At 39.9% G+C, this 25415-nt stretch overlaps 1 protein-coding gene across 1 annotated transcript in view; it reads left to right on the top strand.

Moving 5' to 3' along the window:
- Window positions 1-25415, top strand: part of LOC116514971 (myomegalin-like) — a 127797-nt gene that overhangs the window by 12762 nt on the left and 89620 nt on the right. The window contains 16 exon segments of the mRNA XM_032226830.1: window positions 1981-2050; window positions 2053-2099; window positions 5486-5578; window positions 7317-7382; window positions 7384-7535; window positions 13409-13433; window positions 13497-13568; window positions 15067-15180; window positions 15902-16039; window positions 16659-16826; window positions 17937-18131; window positions 19061-19204; window positions 23106-23187; window positions 23269-23360; window positions 24239-24355; window positions 24708-24845. Of these exon segments, the coding sequence (XP_032082721.1) occupies window positions 1981-2050; window positions 2053-2099; window positions 5486-5578; window positions 7317-7382; window positions 7384-7535; window positions 13409-13433; window positions 13497-13568; window positions 15067-15180; window positions 15902-16039; window positions 16659-16826; window positions 17937-18131; window positions 19061-19204; window positions 23106-23187; window positions 23269-23360; window positions 24239-24355; window positions 24708-24845 (1713 nt within the window).

Below are 25415 nucleotides of genomic sequence, written 5' to 3' on the forward strand. Positions count from 1 at the left end.
AGAATTATAGAAGTGAACCAATGGCTACAGGGTTGGTGTCGTCAGAAAAACTTTGGATTCCTGGACCATGGTCTGCACTATCTCCAAGATGGGCTTTTGGCAAGGGATGGATTGCACCTCACAAAGACTGGGAAGCATGTTTTCGGGAAAACGACTGGCTCAAATTATCAGAGAGCTTTAAACTAAAATGGGGGGGGAGGGTGACTTGTCTTTGGGATCTCCAGGACCTAATTCCAAGTAAAAACCCCTAGAAAGCAAGGCAAATAATGAAGTAAGGAAGGATGGGAAGGAAGACAAACCCAAACACCAAATAGGAGACATAGAAAGCAAACCCAGAGTCAGACATAAAGATCTCAAGTCTGGGGAACAAACAGGATGAACTTGAACTATTAATACATGAAGGTAGATATGACATAATTGAAATAACAGAAACTGGTGGGATGAACCCATAACTGGAACATACTGATAGAAGGATACAAACTCTTCAAAAAAGAAACAACAGACCCTATAAAAGAGGAGGTGGAGTTGTTGCACTATATGTAAGGACCACTACATCGCTACAGAATTGCATGAAACCAAAGAAGAAAACCTCATAGAATGCATATAGGCCACATAAAAGAAAAAAGAATGGCATGGCCATAGGTGTATACTATAGGCCACCCAATCAAGCAGGAAGCAGTTTCGTCAACCACTAACAAACATATGTAGGAAACACTACAATAGTAATGGGGGACTTCAATTACCCTGATATCAATTTGAAAACTAATTCTGCACCAAGTGAGAATTTGAATAGGTTCCTAACCAACCTAGCTGACAACTTTGTCATCCAAAGCTAGAGGAGAGAACTAGAGGGACAGCCATACTGGACTTAATATTTACAAACAGAGAAGAAGTGATAGAGGCAGTTGAAACTGCAGGAACCTTGTGAGAGAGTGAACATGTCATACTAGAATTCAACATGATGCAAACACAAGCCAATAGTACATAATGATACCAGAATCTTAGATTTTAAAAGAGCTGATTTTAATAAACTCAGAGAGAACTTGGAAAGATTCCTTGGATGAAAATCCTAAAGGGGAAAACAATTCAAGAATCTTGGGAAACTCTGAAAAATATGATCATAAAAGCCCATACCAGCACAATACCAATGAGACAGAAAAACAAGAAATCCAAGAAGAAACCAGCATGGCTGCACAAAGCTTTCCTCTGACAAATTGAAAGAGAAATGGACAAGTACAAAAAACAGAAAGAGGGACACATAACTAAGGCAGGATATCAGCAGATAGCCATAATCTGCAAAGAAAGCAAAGGCAGAATGAACCAAGACTTGCAACAAAAGTCAAAGATTAAAAAAACAGTTTCTTCCAACATATAAACAAGAAAAAATCAAGGAAAGAGTTAGTGCACTAAAGAAAGAAGATAGCAAGGGAAGTAACAGGCAACAGAGAGAAAGCAGAGTTACTTAACTCCTTTGCATCGGTCTTCACGCAAAAAGAAATTATAGCCCAACTTACCAGAAATATAACTAAATAACAGATTGGATATGGGTGATATATAGTCAAAATAACCTTCCTTTCTCAGAGAGTCAAGGACACCTTGTCCTGCAGCTACAATGGTGTGACTGGGAGGCATCTCCAGTTTTTGATAGGGCCTTATTGGATCATGTGATGGACATATGGATGCTGGGCAGAGACCTGAACTTTCATTTGGGTGGGAAAACCTGGAAACTTTTAGATTCAGGTTTTCCCAGATGTGCCAATATGACATTTCTAATAAATGGAACTTTGAGGAAACTCAGGCCTTGGTTTCTTTTTTCGTTGGGAGTGTTACTTGGAAACCTGACATTCATGCTTTATTGTATCTAGCTATTTTAATGATACTTCACAGTTGTAAGACAATTTGCTGCTAGTTTGCCTTTTCTTAAATATAAGGAATAAATATAAAATTTAATTAGTGACATAATTTATTTTTGGTATTCAGCAGCTCCAAGACAAAGTGAATGAAATGGATTTTGAACTGAAATCTGTCCAGCATGCATCCAAGAAACAGGATCACATATCCAGAAATTGAAAGAGACGTTAGAGAGCAAGGAAAATGAGGTTTGTAATTCTTTGAAGAATGAATACTGATATAGATCAAATGACTGAAATATAATTAGAATAGAATAGAGCTGGAAAAGATCTTGGACATCTTTTAGTCCAACTGCATGCTCAAGCAGGAGAAACCTATATCATTTCAGACAGTTGGCTGTCCAGTCTTTTATTAAAAACCACCAGTGGTGAAATACCCACATCATCTGAAGGCAAGCTGTTCCACTGGTTAATTGTTCTTACTGTTAGGAAGTTTCTCCTTAAATTCCAGGTTGCTTGTCTCCTTGATAAGTTTCCACCCATTGTTCCTTGTCTTGCCTTCTGGTGTTTTGGAAAATAAGTTGACCCCCGCCACTTCAGCTGACTGTTATCTGCAGTCAGCGGTTCTAATCTCACCGGCTCAAGTTGACTCAGCCTTCCATCCTTCCGAGGTGGGTGAAATGAGGACCCAGACTGTTGGGGGTGATATGCTGACTCTGTAAACCACTTAGAGAGGGCTGAAAGCCCTATGAAGTGGTATATAAGTCTAACTGCTATTGCTATAACCCCCAGTCCTTTTTTTCTCTAGCCTAGCCCAAACTCAAATCCTACAACTGTCCTTCATATGTTTTAGTCTCCAGGCTTCTGATCATCTTGGTTGATCTTCTTGCACTTTTTCCAAAGCCTCAACATCTCTGGTAATATGGTGGCCAAAACTGAATGCAGTATCCCAGGTGTGGTCTTACTAAGGTCTCATAAAGCAATACTAATACTTCAAATGATTTTGATTCTATGCCTCTGTTTATACGATCAAGATTGCATTAGCTTTTTTGGCTGCTGCTGCACACTTCTGGCTCACGTTTTAGTGATCGTCCACTAGTATTGCAAGGTCCATCTCACAGTTAGTTTTGACCCAGGTTTCGCCTAATCTATACTTGTTCCTTTGTTTTTTTTCCTACCTAAGTGTCAAAGCTTGCTTTTCTCCACATTAAATTTCATTTTGTTAGATAGGGCCCATTTTTCAAGTCTGTCAAGATCTTGAGCCTACAACTAGCGTGTTGGCTATTCTTGCCAGCTTTCTGTCAATCTGCAACTTTGGTAATTTTCCCTTCTCCATAGTGAGGGGAGGAGTATCCAGGATGGGTTGACCTTGTCCTCTCTTGAATTGGACTGAGTCAGATAAGCTCTTTAGCCACACCTTGGTCATCAGGCTCCACCCAGTTATCAACTCAGTCCATCTGAAATCAGGTGCCAGGAGTTCCCCCACCCCCTCTTGGAGCAAAGAGGAACATCCCGTTTCAATGAGAAAGGCTGATTATCTCTCCTGAGATGAAGGACAGTGTTGTGATTAAGAAGAGGTGTTAAAAGGGGCCAAGAGTTGCATGAGAAATGCAGCGTCTAACACCTAGCTGAGTCAATCTGCTCTGAAAAAGCCTGTTTTTGTTTTTCTCTGATACACTGAGAAAGCAGATCCTGCAAAGTTAGAAAAGCAGGTTTCCTCTTCTCTCCTTGTTTGAAAGCAAGATCGACTTTGTTTCCATCTAATTCAGCTCTAGGGGAAGGGATCCAGGAATCGCCATGATAAGCAACCCCACCCTTTCCCAACCTATGTAATCGGATCTGCTGTTGTTAAGGCCAAACACATGTGCCTAACAAGAAGAGAAACATATATATATTTCCAGATCTGTAAAGCTTACAAACTTGACATTTGACACATATGTTCCTCTTGGCACCTATGTGCCGCCTAAGAAAGGATTTTTCGAAATGAACCATCAGATCATCAGTATTCCGTATACAATATTATATTAACATGCGTCGGTGCTAAGGAGTTAGACTTTCCCCCTTATATGGGTTGTGGCCCAGAGTGTGATTCATCCACCCTGTGGGCTGGCCCGATCACATGGTTTTGTAGCGAAACACAGATATCCAGCTAGTTGACAATAAATAGAAAAAAAATATTGCAATAACATTTTTCTTTCACTAGATTTCCAATCTTTAAAAATGCAATGATTGTTGACACTCAATAGGTATTCCATAATTAATCATGTGGTTTTAAGATGTCCTCTTATAAATAATTGTTTTTTATCTTCAAAAGGACATGTGGATTGAAATTCGATAAACTCTTTAAACAGTTAACCTGTTCCTAGGTCAATTAAGTATGCAAATGTTATTTGCAGATTTCTTAATTTAGTTGTTGAGCCTTATTAGCCATTTACAGTTTCTACTATCAGTGAAGTAGCATTTGTTCCACTTTGGCCCTATGCAACAAGATGTAGTTCAGTGATGAGAAAAGTAAGGTCCTACATATAGGCAAGAAAAACCAAATGCATAAGTATATAATAGTGCTACCTGGCTCAACAGTAGCATTTGTGAGAGGATCTAGTGGACCACCACTTAAGTATGAGGCAGCAATGTGTAGAAGCTGCCAAAAAGGCTGATGCAATTGTAGGCTACATCAACAGAAGGATAGTATCAAGACAAAGAGTACCAGAGGGCACCCAGAGTGCAGGACAAAAAGTAATGGGTGAAAGCTTGTCAAAGAGAGATCCAACCAAGAAGTAAAGAGAATTTCTGACAGCGAGAACAATTAATTATGGAATGGCTTACCTCCTGGTGTTGTGGATGCTCCCATCACTAGAGGTTTTCAAAAAATAGATTAGACAGTTATTTGATTGGGATGGTATAAGGCTCCTTCCTTTCGATTAACATTTTTATTGCTATAAAATATTGTAAAATAAAAAAGTAAATAGAAAAGCAGGGGGGAGGGGAAAGGGAAGTGAGGAAAGGTAAGAAAAAGAAAAGAAAAAGGAGCATTAACTTCCGACTCTCTCTGTTACAGTAAAATAAGGCATTAACATCAAATCACACTTTTTGCTTTTTCATCATAATATGAACAGCCATTTCTGTAAAGATCTATCAATCTACTCAATAAAACCCAAATCAAAGTTTCATTCTTTTCCACATCTAACGTGAAGTTCAGAAGTGGTCTCCAGGTGGAAACAAAGTACTTATGTTCTTTTCTTTAGCCAAAATAGTCAATTTTGGCATTTCAACCAACTCCATCTTTGCAACCATTTGTCCATAGTAGGAATCGAAGTGTCCTTCCATTTTGTGCATACAATAGTCTCGCTGCTGTCAATATATATAACAAAGTTCCATTTTTTTTCTCCAGTTCTTTTTTCATTAGGAAAAAAATGAACAAAGAAAAAGAAAAGTTCTGATTTCATTTTAATCTCCATTTTCAAATTTTTCTGTATTAAAATATGAATCATACTCCAAATTTTGTTTTGCTTTATCACATGTCCATTATAGATGATAAAAAGTCCCTTCTTTACTTTTACCTTGAGCTGTTTGGGTTTTTCTCTGGTTTCTGATTTACTTTCTGATTTCAAATTGCTCGGTCCTGTTTGCTGTAGTGTGAAGAACTAATTCAAGTAATTCATAATCAGAATGAGAAAATAGTCGAACTGCAAGACATGCTACATAAGAAACAGCTTGGACAATTACAGGTATGGCTTTTACTTGATTTTTTTTTTTTTTTACAAATAGTGTTTTTTGTTCATATCTCTCCAAAATGGTAGTTTATATATTTTTTTTGAGGTTTTACAAGATGATTATCCTAATAATGAATGCTAAAGATATAATGTATACTAAAAATGTTTCCCATTAAATTCAAATATGCCTGCTAAAACATTTCTAGTATTAACACAGACGATACAGTAGTATATTATAAGATGCAAAGTTCTTACTGTTCCCAATGAAGAAGTTTAAATAATTGAGTACTTTAGAGTAAATCTTACCTGCTTATAGCTAATAATTAAGATGAGGAGGTAGAACAGTGCAATAGTGATCTGCTGTCTACAGTTGAAAATCTGCAGCAGAAAGAAATTGATAGATTTTCTAGTTCAAGAATACTTCGGGACTTCAGAATGTTGAATTCAGAGGTGGTATTCTGACCACTTCTGGAGAACCGGTAGCAGAAATTTGAGTAGTTCTGAGAACCGGTAAATACCATCTCTGACTGGCCCCACCCCCATCTAGTCTCTGCCTCCCGAGTCCCAGCTGTTCAGGAAGGAATGAGGATTTTGCAGTAACCTTCCCTAGAGTGAGGTGGGAATGGAGATTTTACTGTATCCTTTCCCTGCCACGCCCACCAAACCACACCCACAGAACCAGTAGTAAAAAAAATTGAATTGTACCACTGGTTGAATTGTGTTTGAAAATGAAACAATTGCTAAGAGATATTGTAAGCCACCTGGAGTAACCAATGTGTGAGTTGGGAAGCTAAAAAGTATAAACAAACACAAGCAAATAAACAGGCAATCCTAGTTATGACCTAATTCATCAATATAAGGCTTTGAGGTATATATGGGTTGCATCATACGAGGGTAGGGAGAAGTGTGTTCGGATAGAGCCTTGAAAATCTTAGCAGAATGACTTTAAAGAAGGGGACAGAAAAAAAAGTCATAGACACAGGAACATAACTGCATATGATAATAGAAGAGTCATGAGCCAGGAAATACTAACTATAAATCTCCAGTTTTCAGTGATAGAGAAATGACTCAACAATGACATCCGTAGGTTCCAATGTTTTATACAATTGTACTCAGAGGAATCGATAACAAACAGAAAGAAATAGAATCCTAAAATGGGAAAGCAATGATTACATAAATATTAAAAAATGCAAGTGAGATGAGAATCATGATTAGAAAGTAGAAATCAGAGAATATTATTATTCAAAAAAATAGACCCAATATTATCACAGTACAGGTTTCTCGACATACAACCATTCATTTAACAACCATTCAAAGTTATGACAGCACTGAAAAAAAACTTACTTATGGCTGGTCCTCACACATGATTATTGAAGCATCCCTTGATTATGTGAGCAAAATTTGTGTGCTTGGCAACCAGCATAAATTTATGATGGTTGCAGCATCCCCAGATTCACTTGGGGACTTCTCATAAGCAATCAGTGTGAGTAATTTGCTTAATGACTACAGCAGCAAAAGTCAAAAATCATGCATGACTCACTTTATGATCACAATTTATAGCAATTTAATGATCGCATCATGTAGCAACAGAAGTTCCAGTGCCATTTATCATCTTAGGTCAATGAATACAATGATTTCTGATGTCCTCTGCTATAACTCAGAATGCATAAAACCTATGATCATGTCAGCATTTTAATGACCAGTGATTGCCTAAACTGCCTCTGTTCTGTTTCCTATTTTTGAATCTTTTTAGAACTTAGAGGGCTGTTCTTCATTACAACAGAAACAAACAATAGCATTTCTTGATGCGCAGAATGAACCTTTTCTTCACTCAGTTGGAAATGCAAAAATTGAAATATGCCCAGCAGCAAAAGGATCGACAGTTAGCTGAGGCTAAAAGGACCAGCCACTTTCTAGAGACAGCATTGCAAGAAGAACAGCTACAAAAGAAGCAGCTTGGGAACATAATAAGGTATGATTTTTGAACAATTAACTTTAGCATAAAAGTGGAGATACCTTTTCTGAATCTCCAAATCACAATCAGAGGAGAGAAACAAACCATATTGTCAGTGCATAATCCTCCCAATTAGAGAAAGTGAAGGAAAGAATCCCTGTAGATTTTACTCCACTGGTTGTTGCCAACTATAGGGGGCAACGCTGACCTCCATTTGAAAGCCATGAGCCAGCACTGTCTGGAGGTGTTTCTGAACTGGATGCAGTATTCTAAATATGGTCTCACCAGTACACTGTAAAGCAGTACTATCACTTCACTTGGTTCCACCACAAAAGCGCAGAGGACAAAATCGCGCTCGACGAAAGCGCGCATTCGACGTCATCACAGCGCGACGAAAACATCGCGCTGTGATCGAAAAATGTAAAAAAAAAGCAAAAACCTTACCCTAAACCCCCCCAAACCTAACCCTAACCTAACCCTTAACCTAACCCTAAATCTAACCCTAAACCTAACCGTTAATGTAACGCTAAACCTAACGCTTAACCCTTAACCTAACGCTAAACGTAACCCTAACGCTCTAAACCTAACCCTAACCCTTAACCTAACCCTAACCCTAACCCTAAACCTAACCCTTACCTTTATGTGAATCGGCTTGCTTTAATTTTAATTTATTTCAATTTTTAATTTTTTTCGTCGCGCTGTGATGACGTCACATGCGCGCTTTCGTCGAGCGCGATTTTGTCCTCCGCGGTTTTGACGGTCACGCTTCACTTATCATAATACTATCCCTCTATTGATGGAGCCTAGGACTGCATTGACTTTTTTTGGCAGCAGCAGCACACTACTGGCTCATACTTAAGTGGTAGATCACTAGGATACCTAGATTGGTCTCACAGTTACTACTGTTGATCTAGGTACTATCTATTCTATATGTCTGTATTTGGTTTTTTTCTTCTTAAGGATCTTGTTTTTCTCTCCACAGAACTGTATCTTGTTACTTAGGGCCCAGAGTTCAAGTCTTTGAAGGTCCTTCTGGACCTTTTTTTTATAAAGTTTTTAATTTTTTTTCCTTTTCATAACATATAATCACATGTGTACTATTACATAGCCAACATCATACTATATTATTAAATGTTTACATCAATTCATCTTACCATCAACTCCCAAAAACACTCTCTTCATTTTTCCCAGGCCACCATCAAAAGGACATTTTATATTTCTCTTTGTTGGGGCATAATCTCCTACTTCAATTTTCCTTATGCCACTAACAGCCTCCAAAACCTCTTTTGTCTGCTTTTTATTCCCTTTTGTTGGGACACCTCCACTTTTTACAGTTTTCCCTATACCACTGCCAAGACCAATGGAGTTTTTTGTCTTCTTTTTATTTCCCTCTATTTCTACCCCTTGGTTGTCTTGCCCCTCTTCTTCTTTGAATTCTTCTTTAGATATCTGCTTCTCTAGGTTCAGAATTCTGTTTAGGCTTGATTTTAATGGTTTATGCATATTTTTATAATTTCACGTAGTTCTTCAAATCCACAGTTCTCCATGATGTCCAGTTCCAAAGTTACAATTAGTTATACAGTTCTTATTTCAGAGTTCTGATCCACCTTAATTTATCTACTTCAGCTGCTGTGGGGGAGAGCAATGGAGCCATCTTGATCTTCCTTAATGTCCAGTTCCAAATTATACAAGTCCTTATTTCAAGGTTCTGATCCACCTTAAATTTAGTTAATTCAACCACTGTGAAACTGGAAGAGAAGCTGCAGCCATCTTAATCTTTTGCAGAGAAAAAAAAGGAAGAAAGAGGGGGAAAACCCCGTATTCCCAGTTCTTGATTCTGTTATTATTCTTTCCCTTGCCACCTTCCACCTCCGGTCGACTACAGCCACTCAAAATATATCAATTGGAACAAACTTGCAAGCAATCAAATTTGGGTACGCTTCTCTTTTGCCTCCTGCTTTCCCAAATTCTGATTTATGGCAGTTGGTTAATTAAAACTTCCCGCACAGTCAAGGTTAGGTTACAGTTATCAATGAGAAGAAGTGCTTTTTTCTTGATTTTTTTGGAGTTGCTTAAGATATATTAAGTTGAAGTTTGAAGAAGTTCAAATGAAGTAAATCCTTTGGAATGTTTGGTTTCTATTTCAAATCCAAAACCAAATTTAGAGTTTATATTTGAGTGGATTTGTCACTTCTCTGCTTTTTTTCTGTCCGAATTTGTTTCAAACAAATAACTTGGGGGGGGGGGTAGTGTTTCAACCCTCCATTTTCCTTTTCTTTCTTTCTTTTTGAAAAAATCCCAATCTGACCATCATATTATTTATGCTCTCAAGATTTCTTTGCCTTTTCCAGGTTTGATTTATGCTGGAGTTTTCCTAGTCTCACAGTATTCTGCATCACTCCATCATCTCCTTATGATTCCTTGTTATATCTTCCTTAATACATTGAAACATCAATAACATTTATTTATAAACTGCATTTGTTTTCCCCTGTTGAAACATTTTGTACTGGTATACTAAACTAATCACTGCTCAATAGTCCACCAAAATTTCAATATCCCAATTGTCCAGAAACACCAAAAACACCAGTATTATTAAATTATACAGTCCTGTAATTATTCCTCAAACATCCCCTAAATTTATAGTCCTTAAAATAGTCCTTACAATTTTCCAGTTTGCACCTTCTAAGCTTTCCAAATGTTTAAATCTTGTTTAATTTTTCTTCTTTCTTCTTTCACCTCGTAGAATGTTCTGTCAGATTATCTTAATAATCCAAATTGGGCCACCTAATTTCCCCAAATGTCAGATATTCAGTTTCAAAGATGTTTCTTGTTAATTGTAATCCACCTTGCCTAAAAAATCTTCAACCTGCTCACTAATACTTCCAAGTAGCCAAAACTCCAGTAGATATGAAACCAAAATAAAAAGGCCATCCAGGTGTTCTTTGCCTTTTACTATTTTCTTTTCTTCTCCTCTTTGTTATTCTTGTATTATCAAATAATATCAAATAATTCTTACTTTCCCAGGTTATTCTTCCACAGTTGTTTTACTTGTAGGTGTTGTTGTTTGTTGTTGTTGTTATACAATTGTATCACAGCGGCCAGTTGTTTCGCCGGATTGGCATTGGTTACTAGTCGGGCCCCACCCAGGGGCCTAGGACGTTGTAACGTATTTTCGTAATATGCATGCAGATCCAAGCAGTGCGGCTTTTTGCATTTGACTGATGGTGATTTTGTCAATTTTTAACTGTTTTAAATGTAATTCCAGTGCTTTTGGAATAGCACCCAGTGTGCCAATTACCACTGAATTACCACTGCTGGTTTGTGCCATAGTCGTTGAATTTCAATTTTTAAGTCCTGGTATTTTGTGATTTTTCATGTTCCTTCTCAGCGACCCTGCTATCACCTGGTATTGCGATGTCTATGATTGTGACCTCATTTTTCTCAACCAGTGTGATGTCTGGTGTATTATGCGCCAGTATTTTGTCTGTTTGTATGCGAAAATCCCACAAGATCTTGACCATCTGATTTTCGGTGACTTTTTCAGGCTGATGTTCCCACCAGTTTGTTGCTGTTTTAATATTATAATTTTTGCACAAATTCCAATGGATCATTTGTGCTACTGAATTGTGCCGCAATTTATAATCAGTCTGCGTGATTTTTTTACAGCAGCTGAGTATGTGATCAACAGTTTCATCAGCTTCTTTGCAAAGTCTGCATTTGGCATCATCAGAGGATTTTTCGATTTTGGCCTTAATGGCATTTGTGTGGATAGCTTGTTCTTGGTGGTGGTTGTTGTTGTTGTTATTATTATCTTTTCTGGTATCTTCCCAGGTATTAATGTTATGCTGATTGGTCTAGTTTCCTGGGTCTATTTTTATCCCCCTTTTTTGAAGATGGGAACCACTTCAGCTCTTTTCCAGTCCTCTGGTAGTTCCCCGGTGCTCCTGGATTTGTGAAGATGTGGTAGTGGTTTTTAGATAACATCTGCCAGCTCCTTTAGAACTCGGGGATGTAATCTGTCAGGTCCCAGTGATTTCTATCCATCAAGATCAGATAGGTGTCCCCTTACCATTGTTTTGTTTATTTTAACTTTTATTTCTAGTCTGTCATTTACAGTTATGTTTTTGGTAGGTTGGGCTATAGTTTCTTTTTTGTGAAGATCAACGCAAAGAATGAGTTAAGTAGCTCTGCTTTCTCTCTGCAGCCTGTTATTTTCTTGCCATTTATTTCTATTAGTGGACCAATAATTTCCTTGACTCTCTTCTTGTTTCTTACATATTGAAAGAAACTTTTTATTATTATTATAGTAGCTATTATTATAAAGGGATGCGGTAGCTCAGTGGCTAAGATGTGAGCTTGTTGATCAGAAGGTCAGCAGTACAGCAGTTTGAAACTCTAGCACCGCATAACGGAGTGAGCTCCCATTATTTGTCCCAGCTTCTGCCAACCTAGCAGTTCGAAAGCACATAAAAATGCAAGTGGAAAAATAGGGACTACTTTGGTGGGAAGGTAACAGTGTTCTGTGTGCCTTCGCCGTTAGTCATGCTGACCACATGACAACCAAGATATCTTCGGACAGCACTGGCTCCTCAGCTTAGAAATGGAGATGAGCATCACCCCTAGAGCCGGAAATGACTAGCATGCATGTACCTTTACCTAACTATTGTGATTAGTTACTAGTTTTACTTAGCTTTTCTGATCCCCTTCTTGCAGATTTGATGGGGTGAGCTAGGGGTCTGGTTGCGAATGCCTAGTTGTTCAAACTATGGGGAGGCCGAGTGCAGCACATGTCAATGACTGCCTCTACTTCCCCTTGGACCCCCGTCTCAGACACCACAATTTTGGCTTTGATAGCAAAGGAGCAGATGGCTATACGTATCATTGGGTCATCTTCCCCACGACTCCCCTCAATTCAATTCATTCGCTGGCTGGGGAGTTGAAGTCCAGACATCTTCAAGTTGCCTAGGTGAGAAACACTGCTTTAGGAGAAGATAAAGGGCATGACTTTCAGAAGGCTAGCTTAAACTAGTGTGAGAAATTTTTCTTCAGGTGATGGCAAGGCAGCCTACATTTAGGAAAACATTATTATCGCATCAACTGTGTTTCAGTGCTTTCTTGCTCAGGTCATTTATTCAGCTATAATTTAACCAAGTTTAAATTATTGGTTGAAACTAATATTATCCAACGGGTTTGGGGCATTTCTGACTCTCAAGGATGGTAAAATGGCCACTGTGTGCATGATGTGTACAAGTTTGAATTCCTTTCTCAGGAATTAATTTCTCTTATGACTAGAATAAGAAACAGGCAAGTAAGTACCCTGTTTCCCTGAAAATAACACCTCCCCAGATAATAAGCTCAATCAGACTTTTGAGCAAATGCTCTAAAATAAAACCTCTCCCAAAAATAAGCCGTCCCTGAAAATATTGCAAAACATATTTTTCTGTGGGAAACTGGGAGCATGGGTGATGTGTAGCCATTATAACATTCTTTCTTGGAAAGTCAAGGTCACTTTGACCCTGCACCTGGATGGATGTGGATGGGAGGAAACTTTCTCATGGCAATGAAGGATTGGACCATGTTATAAACAGCAGCAGCCATGAGGTTACCCAGGCTCACCGCCTCCTGCACCTCAAAAATAATAAGAACTCCCTAAGAATAAGGCCAAGCGCTTATTTCAGAGGTCAAAAGAAAATAATACCCTGTCTTATTTTCGGGGAAACACAGTACGATTTTCTGTTTCTCCCTTATTTTGATTTAAGTATTTCTGTCTTATCTTGGGTTATAATTGAGTGTATCATTCCCTAATATAACTCATTTTTTCTGTTATTTGTCATGTGAAAGTCTTTCTTTTCCTAATTTGCTTCAAAACTAATGGGACTTGTTTCTTTCAGGAATTCTTTGCTACTCTTCAGCGCTTAAAAACAAATCTACAGAACAAGAGTATGCAATGTTGTACTTTAGAAAAGGAAACATTTTTGAGGATGCAGAGACAAAGAGCAGAAAATTAAGGATTTGACATCCAGTCTAGCCTGCAAAGAATGGCTTCTACAGGTAAGGAGAAGACAGAGATGGGCTTTTAAAGCCATCCTAGGAGCTTAGAGTGGCAGGAGAAAAGAGGCCAAAAAAGTTTGAATAATTAAAAACTATAATCAATAAATGCCCAAGAGCATATTTTGTGGATCTCATTCTACTGAAGAATAATCTTCCTAAATCCCTTTTAAAGCTTTTTTTTTGCTATAAGGGAAAATCTTTCCAGCGATATATATGTGTGTGTGTGTGTGTGTATGTGTGTATGTATGTATGTATGTATGTATGTGTGTATATATATATATATATATATATATATATATATATATATATATATATATATATATACACACACACACACATACACACATACATACACACACACACACACACACATATACACATATACATATACATATACATACATACTTGTGTTTTTTTTTATTTGTGCTGATAAATAAATCAAGGGAGATTAGTATAGATCTATTTCAAGCTATTTAGCTCTCATCAGCTAGCCATACCCTTACTGGGATTCGAACCTGTGCTGTATTGCATCTTAGGCAAACGTCTTAGCCATTAAACCACAGGTCTCCTCCTTATCAGCTGAAGCCAGGGAAGAAGGTATATATTTAGAGTCACAACCCCTGGTAAGCCCCAATTATGGGAGGAAGCTAACTGCTTCCATCATCTGTCAATCGGCTCATCACAAGAGTCCATCACGACAGAAACCCAATATTTTTACTGTTGCCTTTTTGTTATATTTGTGTTTTTTATATATATTATATGTTATATTTGTGTAAAATATTGGGTTTCTGTCGTGATGGACTCTTGTGACGAGCCGATTGACAGATGATGGAAGCAGTAGTGTAGATGGGCGGGGCAAGAGACCAGGGAACCAGTTCAGGGGTATGGTAGGTCTAGGGCACTGCTGGTTCCAGCAGCCCAGGCCACCAAATCACTACCAGTTCAGCCGAACTAGTTGGAATTGGTAGGAACCCACCACTGGTACTGTAGTTTGTATCTGGTATTGGAATATGATAAACAGCAATGTAGTTCTAAAAAGAGAATTGAGTGTCAGAGTTTAGCTACAGACTGTCAAATAAAATGGTGAGAAGCATTATTAAAACAATATATTTTATTTATTACTTTATTAAAACAATTATTTGGCTTCTATAAAGTTAGTACTCTTTTCTTACAGTGTTAAGAATTTTTTGAAGTGGTCAGGTATATGCATAAATAGAAATTAAAATAGAAATTATCTAATTATCCACAGAAATATGTAAAGTTAGTAAAACAATTCAATCAATTATAAATTGAAACTGTTAACAGTAAAAATAATCTCTGTTTATTTTATTTTACTTTTACTTTATAGTGAAAATACAAATTATGTATTACATCTTGGGGGAAGTGTGTTAGGTCCTGAAAAGACTATATGGAAATCAGTAGATACTTTCTAATAGAAAAAATGTATACATTTTCTTATAGATTATTGATGATTCTGACATGCCTTCTGTTTTCTTAGGAATCTAAGGATCTTTTAGAGTATCATCAGAATTTGGACAAAAATACTACAACTGCTGATAAAATGGTACAGAAATTGCAGCAACTAATTAAAGACAAAAATGCTGCCCTGGAGGTACTTGCAGAAACTTCTAGGAAAATCTCTTGATTATTAATTTTTGTTTATGTTTGGGATAGACTTTGAGGCAGTATGCTACTTTCCTTTCTATGTAGGATATAAGAATGTCAACTTATTTTTTTTTTTAATTAAGTGAGTCCTGGGTTTCTCTAATTTAGAGATGTGCAAGTCAGATTCAAAATGGAAAAAATACTGTTGAGACATGATCAGTGGTGGGATTCAGAAAAGTTTACTATTGGTTCTGTGGTAGGCGTGGCAGGGAAAAGATAAAATCTCCATTGCAACCACATTCCAGGGGAAGGTTAATGCAAAATCCCCATTCCTCCCGATCAGCTGGGACTTGGGAGGCAGAGAATAGATGGGGGCACGACCAGTCAGAGGTGGTATTTCCGGTTCTCCGAACTACTCAAAATTTCTGCTACCGGTTCTCCAGAACTGATCAGAACCTGCTGAATACCATCTCTGATTAACATATTTACTGCAACTGCCAATGACGCCTTAAAGAAATTGCAGCTTGAATGGTACTGGTAGCTGCTTGATCCCAAGAAATATGTATTTGCAACCTTCTCATATCAGTGTCCCCTTAAGCTGAATACATATTTCCTTGAGCAGCCCTGCTATTATGGAAACCCAAGAAAAATGAAAGCTTATTTAAGAATGCCATAACAGTTGCAGCAAGACCACAGTTTGAGTATTTAACTTTTTGCCTCTCTTATAGCAAGCTATACGGCAGAATAGCTCTGCACTTGAAGATAAAGAACAGGAAGTGAACCAACTTTATTTGTCCATAAAAGATCAAGATCATGATCTGAAAGGTCTACACCAAGTTATTTCTGGCAACCAAGTTACTATCCAGGTAAATTGCCACCATAAGGGTAGTTGCTCTTGTTATTTTATAGGCCGAGTTTTCTAATAATTAGTGAGATTGAAAGTAAAATGCAGTTGTTTTTGACAACCATGTCTTCAGGGTGAATCAAAATTTCACACCTAATACTTAATTTTTAGATCAGTTCTATATAGGTAAGTTGGCAGACCAGTAGTTTATCTATCCTGGCATGCCTATCCTGACTGTGACATTTTGTAAGATCTCAGTACTACCTAAAATTCCTTTTTACTACATATAAGTTATCTAAGATTGAATAAAACTTTGTAAGTTAGGGAAGACAATCCAGTGTTTCTAGTTATTTTGGACTGAACTGCCATGAATGCCAGACAATATAGCCAGCAGTTAGGGATAGCAGAAGTCACAGTCCAAAATAGTTGGGGGCGTTAAATCCCTTCTTCTGCTGTAAGAAATAGAATTGGGTGGGTATAGCATGTTGCTTCATGGATAATTTATCCTTATCCTAATATGATTGGCTTTAAAACTATTAAAAAATGGATGGAATTAATAGTGTTTTGGACCTCAGGAAATTCAGAAACAGATTTGATTTGTCTTACCTTGAGCTAATTGTTATTCATGTTTACCTTAATAGTGTTTACAGAGCTTGCTAAAAGCCAAGGACCTGGAACTGGAGAAACTGTTAAAAGCCAACCAGAATTTGCAGTGGCTGATCAAGAATATAGAAGCAAAATCTCAGAAGTGGCAATCTGAACAAGAAAGGATTATCCAGAAGCTCCATGACAGAAATGAAGAAGTAGAGGTAAGACTACTTGTGATTCAGCTTGTGAGGAAAGAAGTTGAAGAGACAGGAATCAACAATTCAAGACTTGTGGAACAATTATGTTATCTTAAGATTTAGACCACAGTGGCTGGGATGTGTAGGATATATTATCCCATTTTGTTAAGTATATTTTGCAGTGGTGCAGATATAGTTTAGGCATTTTGTTATCTTTTTTTAGTATGCTGCTGATGGAACATATTTATTTTATTTATTTATTAGTTTGTTAAACATTGATTTGATTGATTTGATTTGATTTGTCTTGTATGCCGCCCACTCCCGAAGGACTCGGGCAGCTCACAATAGACAAGGGAAAGGGGGAAAACTAGACAAAGACAACACTTTAAAAACAAAACCACAACATTCACAATTTCCGTGGGGCTGGATATTTCACAGGCCCCCCGGCCAGCTGGAGCAGCCAGGACTTGGTGGCTTTGCGGAAGGCCGGGAGGGTAGTAAGGGTCCGGATCTCGACAGGGAGAGGGCTGGAGCTGCAACAGAGAAGGCTCTCCCCCTGGGGGTCGCCAGCCGACATTGGCTGGCAGATGGAATCCGGAGGAGACCTAACCTGTGAGATCTAATCGGTCTGAGGGAGGTAATCGGCAGGAGGCAGTCTCTCAGGTACCCAGGTCCGATGCCATGTAGGGCTTTATAGGTAGCGACCAGCACCTGTACAGGATAGCAGGTATAAGTATAAACATGCATGTGGACAAAGGAAATGAATACAAGTAAATGGGGACAGTAGGACAGGGATGGTAGGCACGCTGGTGCGCTTATGCATGCCCCCTTTACGGACCTCTTAGGAATGGGGTGAGGTCCATAGTAGACAGTTTAAGGATGAAGATATGAGGGTTTGCAAATGTAACAACGGAATTGGGTAGAGCATTCCAGGCAGTGACCACTCTGTTGCTGAAGTTGTATTTTCTGCCACTGAGTTTGGAGTGGTTTACCTCGAGTTTGTATCAATTGTTTGCGTGTGTATTATGTATTACGATTGTTTGCCCATGTATTAATGTTTTCCAGCTAGGGCAGCAGCTAACTGTAGGGGATAGAAGGCTGATCTCCTCTAGGCTTGTCTTTCTGTTATCTCAGAACCTTTCAGCAACACTGCTATGCAATCTGGAGCCTGGACAGAGGGACACCGTAGAAGCCCTGCACCTCCACCTTCAGCAAAAGGATCAGATCATAAAAGAATTCCTAAGGGACAAGAGCCAGCAAGTTGTAGACCCAGTAGCTGAGCTTGAGGAGTTACTTCAAGCATGGAACACTAGAGAGCAACAAAGTTATGTAAGTGGGACACTATGAATGAGAATATCAGTCTGATCATAGAATCACAGAAGGAAAGGAGGAAAGGGTTCTTGCACATCTAGATTAGCTTCCTGCCTAGTGCTACATCTTCCTCTATAGATGGCCATCCAGACATCTTTGAACAAGATGGCCATTCTTGTTTGGATCTTAAGATCTTCTTCATTGGTTGAGGAGCCTGATACAATGAAATCACAATAAAACCCAAGAATCTTGTTGATGAAATTTCACCATTATTTTATTCCTGGAATATTCAGCAGCGGTTTCTCAAGTAATCTTCTGGTGGAATGTCCACAGGTCCAAAATCTGGCTGTCATTCTAATATAATCTGTTCTCGCTAAAAGGAATTTGATGTTATTTTATTTACTTTTTATAAAAATGCTGTTTTGTGAACTGAAGATTAGTTAAAAAAAAACTTGGAAAAACAAGGGCTATGAAATATTGCTTTTCTTCGTTCTGTCTGCCTGAATGAAGAAGGTGGTAAATGCATGTGATAGTGTATTTTCATCACATCTCAAGAAAGATGCTGTGACTATGGTAGCCATTCTAAATAAATTCTTTTATGTTGCTCATTTAATCATGAGGCATAGGTTCACGGCCTTTTCTGTGATGTAATCAAAATATATACTGATATTAAAATAAACATTTTTGGACTTTTTGCAGCTTCTCTTTCATTTTTTGTAAGTGTTTAAATTTTGGTTTTGATTGCTGGTTTTGAGTTTCTTAATCATTTTGATTTCTTTTAAAGTAGTGGTGCTCAAAAATATTTATATATTTTTCTGTAAAATTGGGAACAAATAGTCTGGCCAATAAAGATAGGTATGTATGTAAATATACTATTGAATATTTTTATTGTGTGATCTATTTATTAATGCTTGCCTTTCTCTCTCCTGGCTTTGTTGTATAATTAGAAATATTCCAAGAAGATTTCACAGGTTCTTATAGAGAAGAATTCTGAGCTGCAAATCCTGAATCAGCAACTGATTAGCCAAATTCTTCATCAGAAAATGGAGTCGTCTATTGTTCAGTTTGTACAACAAGAGGAGTCTATTGATGTAAGAGTATTTGGGTTTATGAGACAGCACAGACAGATGAATATTCGGCAAGCCACAGATAGCAAGAGGCAAAAGCAGCAGTTTTGTTATATAGAGGTGAAGCTTGAATTGGAAGGAAAGAGTAGCAAGGGCTAAACAAATGGTAATTAAAAATAGAGATCTATATCTAACCAAACATTTTGGGTACGAGTCAACATTGTTGCCCTTAAGAATGTATGTAGAATAGACGATTTGAGTAGAAATAGGTCCATCTTTGAAAAGGGGGAAATGCTATGTAGGTCTGTCAACTTCAATCAATAAAGGAAGCCTTTCTAGAATAGACTAATAACGGGTGGGTTTCAAATTTTTTTTACTACCTAGCGGGTGTGACCGCATGGGCATGGCCAACTTTTAAAATGTGGTGAAACTTACTTAACAATGCTCTTGCTTAGCAATCAAAATTTTGGGCTCAATTGTGGTCATAGTTTCTGTTTCTTTTTCTTTCTTTCTTTTTTTCTTCCTTCCTTCCTTCCTTCCTTCCTTCCTTCCTTTCTTTCTTTCTTTCTTTCTTTCTTTCTGGGTCTTTTTCTCCCACTTTCTTTCCTTCACTTTCTTTTTTATCTTTGTCTCTCTCTTTTTTTCTCTCTCCCTCCCTCCCTCCCTTTCTCTATCTTTCTTTCTCTTTCTATCTTTGTCTCTCTGTTTTCTCTCTCCCTTCCTTCCTTCCTTTCTCTTTTTTTCTCTTTCTCTTTCTATCTTTCTCTCTCTTTTTTTTCTCTCTCCCCCTTTTTTCCTTCCTCTTCCTTTCTTTCTTTCTTTCTTTCTTTCTTTCTTCCCTTCTCTTTCTTTCTTTCTTTCTTTCTTTCTTTCTTTCTCTATCTTTGTCTCTCCCTCCATCACTTCCTTCCTCTTCCTTTCTTTCTCTCTTTTTCTCTTTCTATCTTTGTCTCTCTCTCTTTTTAATATCTCTCTCTCCCTTCCTTCTTTCTCTATCTTTCTTTCTTTCTCTTTCTATCTTTGACTCTCTCTTTTTTCTCTCTCTCTTCCTTTCTTTCTCTTTCTTTCTCTCTTACTCTTTCTTTCTCTCTGTCTCGCCTCCCTCTCTCTCTCACACACACATCCCTTCAAGTTGGCGAAAATTTCTCTGCAAAGCCTCCCTGCCATCCCACCAACCTGGGGACATTCCCAGCTCTGCTGGATGGCCACTCCTGTGCGTCCCATTGCCGGCTGCAGTTGGCTTTCTCCTGGCAATCCTTCCTGGCTGGGAGAGACCTTCCGGGGCAGCCCCACTGCTCCAGCCATGTCTGGGCAGGCGCTGTACCCCCAGAGTGGTCACATGGCGTCGGTGTGTAGGCTGCTGACAGTCCCAGGGCTCGCCCGGACATGGCCAGAGCGATAGGGCTGCCCTGGAGAGGAAGGATCACCAGGAGAAAGCCAATTGCAGCCAGCAACGGGGCACAAAGGAGTGGCCACCTAGCAGGCACCGCATCCTGTTGTAGGCACCCAGGGTGGCCTCAACGCCACACCTCCCTGCCTCCGCCATCCCCACGCAACCTCCTCACCACCCCACTGACGTTGGGACACTCCCAGCTCTGTTGGCGTTCTGTTGCCAGCTGCAGTTGGCTTTCTCCTGGCAATCCTTCCTGGCCAAGAGAGCCCTGCCGCTCCGGCTGCATCTGGGTGGGCGCTGCGCCCCCAGAGCAGTCGCATGGTGATGATGCACGGGTTGCTGACCGTCCCAGAGCCTGCCCAGCCACAGCCAGAGCGATGGAGCTTCCCCGGAGAGGAAGGATTGCCAGGAGAAAGCCAACTGCAGCTGGCAACAAAATCTGAAAAGAAATTGCAAACGGTGTTCATGAGCTCAGCCAGCCAACCTCGCAGGTTTTCAAGCTCGTCTGGAGATGCATTTTTTTTTAAAAGAAAACCCCAAAAAAGCAGCAAGATGTAGAGAGACAGGTAGTCGGTGTTTTTTGGGGGGGATCCCCAGAACCAGGTTGCCCAGCATCCCGTCACCGGATCGTATGGCTTTTTCAGAGTTTTTTTTAAAGCTTTCCAGATGAGCTTGAAAACATCTGAGGTTGCTTCTGGAGGGCTCAGGCAGACATGCAGCATTCCCCTTCTCTCTGAGCGCTTGCAGCCTCACAGCCTGCAGCAACTTGCACAGTAAAGGCAATTAAGAACTTCTCACACTTGTGAGAAGATTTTCTTTACTGGGCAAAGGCTTACTCCAAGGCTGCAGGCTCTGAGGCTGCAGGCGCCCAGGGAGGGCGGGGAAATGCTGCCCGTCTGCCCCCTCCCAAAGCAACCTCGCAGGTTTTCAAGCCGCAAGATCCAGAGCCACGAGTCTCCGGTAAGATGTGCATCTCATGGCCCGGCTCACCCCATCCCCTGCCCCACCTGCCCCTCCCCCCCAATTGCATCCCACTGTGAGTGTCCCTCAGCCGTTGTGTGCAGGGAAAACTCTTGCAGAGAAAAGAAAAACTTCCCAAGAATGCAAGAAGCTGTTAATTGCCTCGCACTCATGAGAAGTTTTTCTTTATTGTGTAAGATTTATCCCTGCACACAACGGCTGAGAGATGCTCACAGTGGGGCGCAATTTGGGCTCACCCCCCCACCCCAAGCCCCTCCTACCTTCTTGCCCAGCGCCCGCTCAGCCGCCCCCTCCAATCCCCTGGCTGGATGCAGCCATTTGCCGGTGCCTGGAAAGCGAGGTCGTCCACCGTCTGTTTGTCCAGCGCTCACTCAGAGACCTCCTAGCTCCTACCCACCCACCCACCCCCAACATCCCCCCCACCTGGGCGCAGCCACTCACCGGTTCTTTCTTCTTCTGGTTCCAAACTAAGCCCCAGTTTGGTTGGTTAAAGTGCAGGTTGGATCCTAATGCTCCATCACTGGAGGCTTTTTAAAGGGAAAACTTTTCGGTGGCTGGCTGGCAAAGAAAGCTCTCAGCTATGTCCGGGCAAACTGCCACTCCTGGCGGCTGGGCCAGCAAAAGAAGAGAGTGGACGGGGCAAGCATGGTGTGGCTGGGCCGAGAGAGAGAGAGAGTGGTGACCGGGTGGGTGGGTGGAGCGAACGAGGACAGACCAGGGGACCCTATCGGTATGGGATGTGGCCAGGCCACCACTGCTACAGGTCCGCAAACGTACGGCCGATTTCTGCTACACGTATGCCCGTACCGGGAGCAACCCACCCCCGTGGCACGACAAAACCATGCTCGACTAAGCCGCGCCCGATTAAACCGCGTCGCTGACGTCATCAACAGGGCGAGCGCGGAGAAAGAAAGGTGCTTTAAATAGCACTTTGAAAGCAAGCCGATTCAACTTAAGGTAAGGGTTAGGTTTAGGGTTAGGTTTAGGGTTAGGTTAAGGGTTAGGGTTAGGTTTAGGGTTAGGTTAAGGGTTAGGTTTAGGGTTAGGTTTAGGGTTAGGTTAAGGGTTAGGGTTAGGATTAGGTTTAGGGTTAGGGTTAGGAGTAGGTTTAGGGGGTTAGGGTTAGGTTTAGGGGTTAATTTTAGGTTTAGCATTTACAGGGTCCTGTCTCCGCGCTGTTGTTGCCCTGTTGATGACGTCAGCTATGCGGTTTAGTCGAGCGCGGTTTAGTCGAACGCGGTTTTGTGGTGGAACCACCCACCCCTGGCTAATAAGTGGTTGAGTTATGGACAGTTGAAACAGTACATTAATTCTTTGGAAATGGCATGAGCTTATCAAAAATAACATATACAAAACCAACTTTACAGGTAGTCCTGATTGTCAGTTCATTGATCAAAGTTACGATTAGGTTGGAAAAAATTAGCTTACAACTGGTTCTTGATATTAGCAGCACCCCTAGGGTCAAGTGATCAAAATTTGGCTAGGCCACAGTTACAGCTACTGCCAACCACGAGCCCTTAGTAAAACAAGTATGTACATTTTTATTCTAAGGCACCAAAGCAAGAAGATTCTATCATGAATATCCCAGCCATGATTTCTAACATAGACGACAGTAAAGTCAGGAGGGATAAAGGTTAGTCTATAAACAATTTCTGAACAGTCTGATCCATCTGTTATATAATGTTTGTCTAAGACTACTTTACTGTCTCTTCAGATGATTTGCAAACAACTGCTAGACTTGAGAAGGAGCTTACTAAAGCAAAAGAGGAGCTTGAATTGTTGACACAAAAAGAAAGAGAAAGCACAGTAAGTTTGAGGAATCCTGAGTTATCTACAGACAACTTTTAACACATAAAAGCAATTTACTAGTTGTACAGGTAATCCTCAAGAAATGACTGTAATTACAGCCACAAGTGGTGATTGCTATTAAGAGAAATGATATCACTTAATGATACTCACATCCTGCTCTCCCTGAAGCAGCTGTTAAATGAATACATGGGTCTTTAAGCAAAGCACAGGTGCCTTAGGAGGTAAGGGAGTCCCTGGGAGGCTCAGTGCAGGCCCCATGCAAGTTATACGGGTGCTGCAGCATGAGTCCAGGAAGACCAGGGAAAGAAGCTGTAGCTACCCCAGTCTGGCCCAGAAGCACAATTAAAAGGCTCCTTGCCCAGGAAGCACAAAACACCTGGGAAGGTTCCACAGGGGGGCATGAAGCAGCCATCCCCCCAGAGCAAAACACAGGGAAATCTCAGAAATGTTTGACTTTATGTGGGTGAAGGGGCTGTTTCTCACTCTTGAGTGTCAATGACTTTGGGGGCATTGCAGAGGCCATACATTTGAAACTGGGTCAACTTTCAACTTTATTGGGTTCCTCACTTCTAGGAAGTGGCTTTATTCCACACTTTGGCTTTAATGTTCCATAGACATAAATGGTTTTGTTTTTTATGGAGCACTTTCTCCATGACGGTTTGTCCTACTTTTATGAGACCCATAGAACAATGGAATTTGCAGCTCAATTTTTAGCTTGGTTAAAATAGTGTTTACTGCCTAACACCCATTCTTCCAATCAAAGGACGATAGCGCTGGACTCTTAGACCAAATTGTGCCAAATGGTTGGTCTATCACTATCAAAGGATTTAGGGATTTTAGGATACAAAATTATCTTCATTTGTTTTCTCCCATAGCTGAAACTCTCTGCTCTTAAGTCTGTGGTGGCTTCCCAAGAGGAGGAGCTTCAAGTTCAATCCTCTGATATTGAAGCTCTTACTAGAAGTACCCAGATCAAAGAAGAACTAATTAAGGTTAGATTGCTTACAAAAATATTTTCAGTTTTGTCTTTCTGCTGATTTTACGGTGTTGGTAGTAGTGAGCAAATTGTATTGCTTTCTTGTTTCTTTGTTTTTGTTCCAGAAAGTAGAAAATTTACATTTTAATATCAATATATTATATATAGTTATAAGCAGTAGGAATTTTAATATAAAACAGACCTGTTCATTTTGTCTTTATTCCCAGACCTGTGCTAGACTTTTAATTTGAAAGCTTCTTTGAAAATTAATCATATCATTAAAGTTTTGTTGCTGTTTTCCTCTGTCATGATGCGAACACCGAGTTTCTTTCTTTAATTCTCCAGGACATATTCTTGTTCTTTTTCAGGACTTGCAGATGCAATTGATTGATCCTGAAGAAATACCAGCAATTGAAAGACTTACTCAAGAAGTTTTGATGCTTCAGGAAAAGGTAGCAAAAATGGAAGCACAGGGACAGGAAGCCATAGGAAACAAAAGGCAACAGGTATGATTTAAAAGGTTCCACCACAAAACTGCAAAGCCCTTATCCGCGCCGACATAAGTGCGGAGGGCAAATCAGCGCCGTTCGAAGCGCTAAGGAAAAACACGACCCTACCTCGATGACATAATCGCGGAGGGCAAATCCGTGCCTTCCGAAGCACTCAGCACCCTATCCCTAAACCTAACCCTAAACCTAAACCTAAACCTAACCCCTAAACCGAATCCTAACCCTTACCTTAATTTAAATCGGCTTTCTGCCGCTGCGCTGTTTTAAAGCGCCCTTCTGTCGCCGCACTGTTGTCGCAGCGGTGATGACGCGCGGTGATGACGTCGCGGTTTTATCACCACTATTTTGATGAGCGCGGTTTTGTCGTGCCACGGATTTAAAAGGTGTCATATGATGAATTCAAACTAGCGTGACTTAAGCTTCTGTCCTGCCTTTGTTCAAAGGAAATGGGATTCTGTATATAGTGTTATTATTTTTATGGTATTGCTGAGATACACTGAGAGCCACTTTGGTATAGCAAGTAAAGTATCAGGCTAGAGATTGTGAGTGATTCCTACCTTAAGCACA

Source organism: Thamnophis elegans, chromosome 11, assembly GCF_009769535.1.
Source record: "Thamnophis elegans isolate rThaEle1 chromosome 11, rThaEle1.pri, whole genome shotgun sequence".
NCBI classification, from domain to species: domain Eukaryota; kingdom Metazoa; phylum Chordata; class Lepidosauria; order Squamata; family Colubridae; genus Thamnophis; species Thamnophis elegans.